The sequence below is a fragment of the Canis lupus genome, chromosome 2 (genome assembly GCF_048164855.1).
Source record: "Canis lupus baileyi chromosome 2, mCanLup2.hap1, whole genome shotgun sequence".
NCBI lineage: Eukaryota > Metazoa > Chordata > Mammalia > Carnivora > Canidae > Canis > Canis lupus.
Genome location: NC_132839.1, coordinates 58,970,905 through 58,981,959, shown reverse-complemented (window position 1 = coordinate 58,981,959; position 11,055 = coordinate 58,970,905). Strand labels below are relative to the sequence as shown.

The 11,055-nt window shown below is 50.6% G+C and overlaps 1 protein-coding gene across 4 annotated transcripts in view; it reads right to left on the bottom strand.

The window, feature by feature from the left end:
- Positions 1–250: 250 nt before the first annotated feature.
- MTHFS (methenyltetrahydrofolate synthetase) overlaps positions 251–11,055 on the bottom strand; it is a 32,412-nt gene continuing 21,607 nt past the window's right edge. For 3 of the 4 annotated variants that reach the window (XM_072802056.1, XM_072802077.1, XM_072802062.1), the window contains one exon: positions 251–1,042. In XM_072802056.1, the coding sequence (XP_072658157.1) occupies positions 813–1,042 (230 nt within the window). In that variant the 3' untranslated portion in view covers positions 251–812. The remainder of the gene's footprint in view (positions 1,043–11,055) is intronic. The other variant, XR_012019062.1, reaches the window with a different exon arrangement.

Here is an 11,055-nt window from a genome sequence, read left to right as displayed (position 1 = left end):
TGGTAAGGGATGGATGTCAGCAGCACTCGGATGGCAAATGCCACAGGACCGGGTGCAGGCAGTGCGGGGCGGGGGGTGGGGGGGAGCACCGTGTTCAGGAAATCTCATGGGCTTCTGGTCACGAGCAAACCTGCCGCACAAAATCACCACTCCCTCGCTGTGATGCCATCTGCCAGCGTGCAGCCCACGGCACATTTCATTTCCAAAGCAGACACCACAAGCAAACAAAGAATCACTAACAGACAGAATATCAGATCGTCAACTCATAATTGACTGACACACGGCACAGCAGAGACAGAAGCAGAGCATTTAAATCATCTGAGGGTCCAGTCCACTAACCATCCAAACCTACAAAGCATCGGACACAGAATCTCAGGGTGAGCAGATAAAGTCATGATGAAGCCCTAGAATATTCTGGGGGAACCCTGTACACAAACACATGGACAGATCCTCAGCCGTCTGCCAAAAGCTGACCAGGCCCACGACGGGACTTGCCGAGACCATGTCCAAGCAGCTGGGTTCACCTTGCTCTCACACTCAGGGCAGACCACAGCCCCTCACAAACAAGGGGCATGTGCTGGAGGAACACGCCTGTCACGGTGACCAGAGAGATGGCTGCAGGTCATGTGGTCCCCACCCCCATGTTCATTCACAATCTACCGCTGATTTTGGAGGGTGATTTAACATCAGGTGTTTTGCAGGTACGCAAGCAGCCAGCAGTCCATATTCACGCTGATGTCCCGACCAGGGAGAAGGGACAGACTAGCTTTTCTCTGGGGCAAAACCCTGATGTCAGCTGCAGGCATCAGGCTTTATGTCGAGGACTCTTCGTATAGGACTTCATCAACCTTCATGTCATTCTCGTCCACAGGGACCTGGGGGCAGATCTGCTCTCGGAAGGCCAAGGCCATGGTGTAGGGCGGCACGTCCTGCTGCTGCAAACAGCGCCTCAGGTATGCATCGTAGTAGCCTCTGCCCCGGCCCAAGCGGTTGCCGTGCTTGTCAAAGCCGAGACCCGGCATGAAGATGAGATCCAATCCGCCTGTGGGAGACAAGGACACAGTGAAGAGGGTGAATGGTCCCTGAAAGAGACGACCCCTCGGGAGTCTGGGTTCCACTCTGGAATGACATCGATCCCCTCTCTGATTGCTAAAGAAATGTGTGAGCACTCTAGAAAATCCAACACGTACAGAGCCAAACAGAGAAGGACGTAACACCCAGCACCCCGCATGCCCATCATCCAACCCTCCCGATGTTCTGTGTGTACCTTGAACAACATGGGTCTGTCCTGTGGAAGTCATTATACAGAAATGTTTTCACTACAGAACAGTGCCATACACGTACCCCCCTCTTCCTGAGACTTTCCTAATGTTTCTCTTCCTAGAGCTTATTTTATTCTAAGAACACAGTACGTGACACAAATAGCATACAGAATACGTGAGCATCAACTGTTCACATCATTGGCAAGGCTTCTGGTCACCAGGAGCCCATCAGCAGGTTAGGTCTGCAGGAATCAAAGGTTGCACATGGATTTTCGACTGCATATAGGGTTGGCACCTCTATCCCCCAGGTAGTTCAAGGGTCATCTATATGTATAAAATCATCAGGTTCCCAGAGCCCGTCCACACCTAAACAGAATCTCCAAGGACAGAGACTAGGAACTTTTAATCTTTCTTTCAAGAATCCAGGTGATCTGGGGCACCCAGGTGGCTCAGTGGTTGCGCGTCTGCCTTTGGCTCAGGGCGTGATCCCGCGATCCGGGATCGAGTCCTACATCGGGCTCCCTGCAGGGAGCTTGCTTCTCCCTCTACCTCTGTCTCTGCCTCTCTCTCTCTCTGTATGTGTGTCTCTCATGAATGAATGAATGAATGAATGAATGAATGAATGAATAAATAAATAAATAAATAAATAAATAAATAAATAAATAAATAAAATCTTAAAAAAAAAAAAAGAATCCAGGAGATCCTACCTATCTGCCGGGTTAGAGAGCCAATGTCCCAGCATAATGACAAACGGAGGAGGGAGAAAGGGTCAGAAAGAAGCCAGGAAGGACAGAGCTGTTCTGAGAGGCAGTGAGCAAAGCAGGTTAGCTGCTACCAGCACCAAGGTACCCACTTCATTTCCCCTCCCACTGGAGAGCCAAGGCCTGCCAGGTTGCCAGCTTCCCTGGATTCACATGAGAGCAGGCTGAGCCAGCCAGGGATATTCCAGAGGTACACACGGGGCCCCCTAGCTGTCCTCTGGCTGGAACCCTCCCAGGGACACAGGGACCATCAGATGATGCTCTGTGGCATCATCAAGACAGAGCAGGTTGCTAAGGCTCAGGGCATGAGGCAGGGTCTTGGAGGCTGCAGAGATCTGACGGCAGTGGAAGGTGTGGGGAGCCTCATGAAGAAGGCGGCAAAGATCACAAGGTGGAGAACCTGCATGGATTTTGTGAGGCCCACAGAACAGCCCTTCTAGGCTCTAGCAGGGAGCATGACAGACCAGCACTAATCATGAGCCACACCACATGTCCAACTCAGGGCTGTGCCCAGCAGCCTTCCTCTGCCGGTCCTTGGCCTCTGGAAAGCCACCTGGGGGCTTCTGGGGGACCCGAAGCTTAGCATGGATGAAGCTCTCACACAGCACTGCTGCCAAGGACATACCAGGGCTGGGAACGGGGTGTTCAGGGTAGCGGTGTTCATACTGCCAGCTAGGCCGGCCCCCCGCCATCAATAGCTGCTCTGAGTCCCTGCAGAAGTGCAAGCTGAACCCGGGACACACCTGCTGACCCGTGCCTGCCAGAACCCAGCAGAGCCCGCCTCAGACCACAGTCCTGACCTTCTGTGAAACCTGCTGGTCTCTTCCAACCCAAACCCTGGTCACTGACCTTTCCCCTCCCTGACCCTGTCCTGCTCCTTTTTCTCTCATGGGATTAACAGCGGCTTGTGCATAGAGACTTTGCTGGCTCCGGGTCCTTTTTGTTGCCGAGCAGACGTGGGCTGGAAGCTCAGCTCTGTCATCTGTACAGCATACGCACACACGTTTTTTTCTGAGGCTCCTGCCTCTTTAGAGTCCATCAGGGCACTTTCTGTAAAGTCCTCCGGGGGCATGCTTCCTCCCCCTCTAGGGAATGGGGCTCAGCTAAAATAAAGCAAGCACATGTGTAACACCTATTCCAATGCATGGCATGCTCTGCCAACTGCCCCCAAAGCAACAGGACAGAAAGCTCTAGAAGGCTTCAACAGAGGGAGAGCCCGCCTGGCTGGCTGGTCAGGGAAGGGCTTGTTGGAACCTGGTGGGACCAAGGCTTGCATGGAGGTGCCAAAACTGGGTTTGAGTACGTTTCAGAGAGTAAGGAAAAGGTGGCAGGAGCAGAGTGACAAGGAGGGAACAGTCAGGGTGTAAGGACCCCGCTGAGGATCAGAGAACATGCAAGGCAGCCAGGTCAGGCAGGGCATGAAGATATGGAAGGTACAGGCCAAGTGATCCCCACTGCTCAATAGCAAAATGACAACACCAGATTCAACAACCTGAACTGACAATTCTCCAGAGAAGACCAGCAACGGCCAACAGGCATAGGATTCCTGCGGATTCCTTGTATCCTGTGACCTTACTGAAATCCATTATCGATTCTAGCAGCTTTCTGGTGGGAGTCTGTAGGACTATCTATATACAGTATCAGGTCGTCTGCAAATAGAGGAAGTTTTACTTCTTCCATACCAATCTGGATGCTTTTTCTTTTTCTTCTCTAACTGTAGTGGCTAAAAAACTCAGGACTATGCTGAATAAAAGTGGTGAACATGGACATCCTGTCTTGTTCCTGACTTTGGGGCAAGCTCTGGTCTTCCCCTTCAACTGTGATGTTGGCTGTGGGTCTCTCCTATATGCCTTTACTATGCAGACTTATGTTCCCTCTGGACCCACTTCATTGAGAGCTTTCATCATAAACAGATGTTGAATTTTGTCAAATGCTTTTTCTGCAACTATTATAATGATCATGACTTTTATTCTGCATTTTGTGAACGTGTGTGCCGTGGTGACAGATGTGTGAATATTGAGCCATCCTTGCCTCCCTGGGATATATCCCACTTGACTGTGGTGAGTGACCCTTTAAACATGTTGTTAAATGTGGTTTGCTAGCACTTTGCTGAGGATTTTTGCTCTGTGTTCATCAGGGGCACTGGCCTGTAATTTTCTGCTTGTAGTGTCCTTATCTGGTTTTGTTGTGAGGGTAAATGTTGCCCTCATGGAATGAATTTGGAAACCTTTTTTTTTGGAATAGTTTGAGGAGACTAAGGATTAACTCTTCTTTAAATGTTTGGTAGTGTTCCCTTGTAAGCCATCTGGCCCTGGACTGCTTTGGGAGTTTTTTGGCTTTGGTTTTTGGTTGTTTTTTGTTGTTGTTGTTTTGTTTTTGAAGTAGGTTCCATGCCTAGAGTGGAGCCCAACCTTGAGCTCAAGACCTGAGCTGAGATCATGAGTCAGACGCTCAACTGATTAAGCCACCAGGCAGGCCCCCCTGTTGGGAGTTTCCTGATTACCAATCCAACTTTGTTACTAGTAATTGGCCTGTTCAGATTTCCTGTCTCCCCGATTCAGTGTAGGAGCCAAGAGGCACATAAAAGGATGTTCAGCATCACTCATCATCCAGGAAATGCAAATCAACACCTCAATGAGATACCACCTCACACCTGTTAGGATGTCCATTAAAAAAACAATAATAATAAATACGTAAGTAATAAATAAGTAAGTAATAAATAAGTAATAAATGTTGGTGAGGCCTACGGAGAGACTGGAACCCTTGTATGTTGATGCTGGGAATATAAAAAGGTACAGCCACTATGAAAGACAGTATAAAGTTCCTTAAAAAAATTAAAAGTAGAACAACTAGTAGTCCCATTTCCGGGGTATTTAGCCAAAACACCCCTGAAATCTGCCATCTTGAAGAGGTATTTGTACACCCATGTTCAGAGCAGCCCTACTCACAGTAGTTCAGAGGAAGAAACACCTCGATGTCCACTGATGGATGAATGGATAAACACAATGTGGCACATCCACTGGAATACGACTCGGCCATGAGAAAGAAGGGACTCCGGTCAGTCACCTGCAACAGCCTAGAGGAGCTCTGAGTACATCAGGTGAAGGGAAAAAAATCAGGTGCAGGAGAACAAATGCTGCATGAGTCACTCACAGGAGGCACCTGAAGCAGCCAAACCCCCAGGAGCAGAACGTACTGCAGTGGCTGCGGGAGGCTGGGAGGAGAGATGGGGGCTGCTGTGGGCACCAGCGTCAGCAGGGCAGGATGAGGAGATACAGCAAAGGTCTGCTGTCCAACACCACACCCACGGGCAGCATGCACCGCACACCTACATTTTGTTAACAGGGTGGATCTCATGTTATATCTACCACATTTTTTTCCATAAAAAAAGGCAAAGATACTAAAGGAAAGCCAGGAGGAAACTGGGATTTCTACCAGTCAATACACAAAAAATAGATGGTAGAATTTCAGAGGACACACCTCCAGGCCGCCAGAGGAAGAGAAGGAAGGAAGGAGACAGACAAGAAAATACCCATTTCTAGTCCCTCACAGGACATGTCTCTGCCCGCCCACCCCACCCCACCCCGCCCCAGAATCTCCGAGACCGCCACAACGCTGTCCAAGGTACCCTTCATGCATGAAGTCTGAATAAGACTTCTAGGCCAAAGGAGGCCTGAGAGACACGTCTATCCTCTACAGAACGGGCCAACCTGAGCATGGCAACCCCTGATGTAGCAACTCCAAAGTCTGGGTTTCGATCAAGGAGGCAACATCATGGGATGAGATGGTGTAAGTGTTACCTCGCCCGGTTGTTCAACGTGAGCTCTATGAGTGAGCAAGGAGAATGGCTCTGGTGTTCTCGGGTGACAGGATGTGGTAAGAGCAGGTCCAGACATCCTGTGTGGGGTGTTGCTGCTGGACCCCCCAGCCCACAGGATGGGCATCGCCACACCCTTCAACCACAGGGTCACCTGCAGTCCCAGCTCAGGTCCTTGGAATCCCCATCTGGCCTGTATCCACCTGATGAATCCAAGTGTTTTCCCGAAACACAGTTTCCTTGCTATGGAAGGAAATCTACTTGCTGTCACTAGAAGGTCCTGCTGTGTCCTCCCCACCGGTCACACGCATGCCTCCCCCTCCCCCACGCACTCCCTGGTCTCCTCACACTTTCACAACACAGTACTGGAGGCTTTCCGTCCCCCAGAGGCACGGCACTGATTGGGCTTGATGGTCACACACAGGCTTACAAGTGCCCCTGGCATGTGCTGCTCCTACCCTGGGCCGACCTGCTAACAGGGTGGACCCCAGACCTACCCTCACGCACTGCAAAGTCAAAACTCACCAAGGAGAACAGGTGAAAACGCTCAGTCTGTGCCCAGATTCTCTATGAGCCGCTGGCATGGCTCTACTTTCACCAGATGCTCGGTGAGAAAGGACAGGGACACAGTACAACACACGGGGAGACCCCACCTGATGTGTTCACTCCTGTGCAGTCCTCAGAGCACCCCCATGGCCCCTGGACTGCACCCCACTGCTCAGTAAGTACTCTCTGGGAGTCACAGGACTCCTCTGCAGGGTCACGGCTTGGAGGGTGTCTCTCTCCCGGTTTTGCTAGATTTCAAATGTGATTCTGCACTCCAGAACTACAGGCCAAGATTCAGGACGGTCGCCCAGCTCCATGGTACATCTACTCAGACATGGGCTGCCTTAGGGTTCGTGCTGGCTCTGAAGCACCAGTGCCCTCTGGAGGCAGCCCACCGTGGAGGCCTGGGCCCTGGTCCCACAGCTCTTGGCTGGTTGTGCTCCTACGCTTCAGGCTTCCGTCTCCTGAGCTGGCGATGCAGCTGGAACCTGTGTCCACCGCTGCAGGCTGGGCACAACAATTAGACGAGGTTGTGCCTGTGACTGCCTCAGCCCAGACCCAGGCTATGCTGAGGATAAGAGCTTCCCTCTAAGAGCTTCCCTCTTTTAACTAAGAAATGTCACACTCTTTCTTGAGTCAGGCAGCAGGGAAAGGGCTGGAGATGCCTCAGTACTCAGTGATTTTTCAGCCAGAGCTTTTCCAGCCTCCCCTTAGAACAGGCTATCACTCGTCCTCTCAGCTCTGGGTGTAGAAGGAGGGCAGGGGAAGACAAGGTGGTAGAACAGGGCGAGGAAACTTCCTGTAACGGGCCAGAGAACACGGAATTCAGGCTTTGCAGGCCACGGGGTCTGTGTCACAACCATGTACTCTGCCCACAAACAGGCATGGCTGTGCTCTGAGGAAGTTTTATCACAGACACAGGTGGCAGGCCAGGTGTGGTCCGCGGGCTGCAGGGCACTGACCCTGTCCTGGAAGATAAGGAAAGAGTTTCAGGAAGAAGAGAGCAGCATGTCAAATCCCTCCAGAAGGGCAATCAGCTTCTCGGAGAGAAAGCTGAGGCCTTGCCGCCCGGGCTGATGAAGATTCAACACACACGGCTCCTGATGCTAAGAGATGCACATGGAACCAGGCAAAGGGACGGAGAAAGCACCAGAAGCACCTGTACCTTACAGGTAGCAGAGCGGAGAGGCCGAGTGTACAGGATTCTCAACACACTGTGGGGCCTGCACCTCAGTGCCGGCACTTAGTAGCTAGGAGACATCAGTCAAAATTGCCTTGACCTGAAACCTATGATGGACAAGCATATTAGGAAGTGGAGAGTCCCTACACTCTTAATACCAAGTGTCAACCAACTGCTGCATGATACTCCTCAGGCCCCACAGCTGATTAGAAACATGCCTCCGGAACACAAACGAGCTGAAATCCTAAAATAAAATACAAAACCAATAATCCATGACAGCTCTTGCAGCAGAACTCCCAGAGATCAATACCTGATGCTTGAAGCTCACCATAGTTGCCTCTGAAAGGACAGATGGAAGCAGGAACCACCCCCCCCACACCTGACTCCCTCTTCATGGTTTCACTGTACAGAGCATGCAAGGGGATAAAGTGTTTATGCGCTCACAGCATCAAATATTCTCTGCTTCTCATTGTATATAACCACCGGGATTTTCAAACATTTATTTCCCTGCAGTTGCATACTGCTCTTAAGGAGTAAGCAACTAAACCACCTAAGGCAGAGAGCTGTTTGGGTTTTTTATTACATTGTAAATGTACCTTCATTCATTCTGCTGTGTTTGGTCACAATGCAGCTGGGCCATTTGGGGATCTCCATGTACAATCAAATACACTGTAGTAATAATCATCTTTTTTATTTTAAGGTATTTATTTACTCATAGAGAGCTTGTGAGCAGAAGGAAGAGCAGAGAGAGAGGGAGAGGAAGAGAGAATCTCGAGCAGACTCTCAGCTGACCATGGAGCCCAACACATGGGGCTTGAGCTCACAATCCTGAGATCACAACCTGGGCCAAAATCAAAAGTCAGACACTTAACCAACTGAATCACCCAGGCGCCCCCCTAAATTTCTTTAAAACCCTTTTGAAGTATCGACATTCTAGCATTTGTAGGACAAGGGCCTTGGCAGTGGTATGATGCTGCAGGTGAGCGTACTTCTAGAGAGGATGCCAGTGCATGAGCCCCTTAACTATCACTTACTGGTGAAGAAAAATGTTCATCAAATTACTTACCTCCTCCTAAAACTCAGTGTCTTCTCTGTGAGATGGAAACAATACTACCACCTACAAACAGCATGTGAAGACTCTAGCATGTGCTCAGTAAGCACTGCCATTCCTAAACTCTGGGTACAAATAACACCTGTTCTCTTTACAATGACTCTGAAAGTCATTTCTTCTCAAGTTAATGCAAAAACTTGTACAGTAAGACTACGATGGGGTGATTGCACAGATCTCCTAGTGGCACAAGGCCCCTGCAAGGACAGCTATGACTCTCTACAGCCACCTGCTGTCACAGCTAGAAATGTACTGGCGGTACCAAGCAGGAAGCCAGGGGGACTGTGACACACGCTGTCCCTGAACCCGGCTTTGCGGGGACATTTTCCCTGTTCCACAGGGCCTTTCCTGTCACCAAAGCCACCTGGAGGGGAATCTGCTGCACACCAGGGAAGGTGGGGTCACTCTGTAAGCACCCCTTTCATCATTTAAAAATCTCCCATGTGCCAGACGCTGTGCTGCGCCCTCAATGGGCAGAATCTCATGGAGTCTCCCCAAGAGCCCCAAAGAGGGGGGTGTTACTCTCCCTGTTTCTCGGATGGGAAAACCAAGGCTCAAGAGAGCATGTGACCTGCCCAAAGCCACACAGCCAGTAGATGCCAGGGCTGGCATGTGAGCTCTGATTTCCCAGCACCTGCAGTGGGTGGAAGCCCTTTGTTCCTCACCTGGGGAGGTAAAACAGACAAGGAACGTGCTCCTTAGTGGCCTCAGCTGGGTGTCGGGGGGTGGGGGTAGGGGGGGTCCATGGACACCACCCTGTATCATCAGGTTAGGGCCACAGGGAGGGACACACAGCACAGTCCAACTAGGAAAGTGAGAGCAGAGTAAGGGAGAGGGCAGGGGGCAGGGAGGGCTGAGAGGGGGGTAGGCAGCGTATACCCCCTGCGCCCTCAAACACACAGGCAGTGCTGCAAGGGAAGCTAGGGCAGCTCCAGGCCTGAAGGCTGAGGGGTGGGAACAAGAGTACAGGAGCCTGGGCCCTGGGAGCTGCAGGGGGAGGGGCTGCTGTCAGGGCAGAGGCTCTTAGTAGAAGATGCACTGGGGTGAGAGGGGAGCAGGAGGGAGCAAACATCCACCTCACCCTCCCGCACCCTTTGGTCTCCATGGGTGCCTCCTGCTGGCTGAAGAGCCAGGAGCCAGGGCACCTGTTATGGGGTGCATGCAGGGGGACCCTCCCCAGCACCATGCAGGTGACGGACACTGGAGGGGTCGGGAAGGGGCCACGCTGACGGTTCAGCAAAGCTTTACACATGCCTGCAATTGTGCTTACCTCCAGGTTTGGGGAATTCAGCTTGTTTGTTATTTCTTTATATTTCTCTGCTCTGCTCAAGTATATCCTATCCTTATAATCAGAGCAAAGCTATTTTCCTTTAGAAAAATATTTTTATGAACACTCAGAAAAATGTTGAGTCTCCGTTCAAAGATGTACTGCCAACATGTTAGCTCTTTTCTTAGATCTATCTTTTATTATATCACAAAGCTAGTTAGCATGGTATATAGAAAATAAGCCCAAGTCTTACTAAATTATTAAAAGTCGGAAGTGATAATTGGATTTGCATTTTTTAAATCATCATTACCATCACCCTAAACAACAACAAAACTGCCTCCTGTGTGAAGGACAGCAAGCAAGGTGCTAAGGACCAAAGAGGAAGAAGCGGGGGGTTCCCCCCACCCAAGTACAGGGGTTGGCCTAGGGTCAAATCTGGCCTGTCACCTGCTTTTGCACCAAGTCTCTCTTTTTTTTAATAGGGCTTTATTTAGGGCACCTGGGTGGCTCAGTAGCTGAGCATCTGCCTTTGGCTCAGGTCATGATCCTGGGGTTCTGGGATCAAGTCCCGCATCGGGCTCCCTGTTCAGTGGAAGCCTGCTTCTCCCTCTCCCTTTGCTGCTTCACCTGCTCATTTTCTCTCTCTCATTAAAAACAAAAACAAACACACACAAAATAAAAACCCAGCCAGCCTTTCCCATGTGCTATCAACAACACCTAAGAAGGTCTTCTGGGAGCACCCTGGGCAGCCAGGTCTCTAGGCCACAAACCTATCCCTGACCCTGGACATCAGCGACATATCCCCACTTAACCAGCAAGAAAACTGGATTTCCTCTAAAGCTTCTTAAATCTTTAGAAGGGGTGGCACAAAGGACTTTATAGCAGTGAAAGTCCTGCATTTGTGTGGTAGTTACATAAATCTGTCCAATTGCACAAGCGCACTGAGATGCGCATACGCATCCTGCACATCGGGAAGTACACATGTAGACGGCTGACACTGAGTCAGGCTGGAAGGCTACTGCAAGACTCCATGCCCTGGTGCTGCTACTCTACTGCAGTTTTGTGAGATGTTACCATGGAGGGAGGCTGGGTGAAGAGAACACAGGACCTCTCG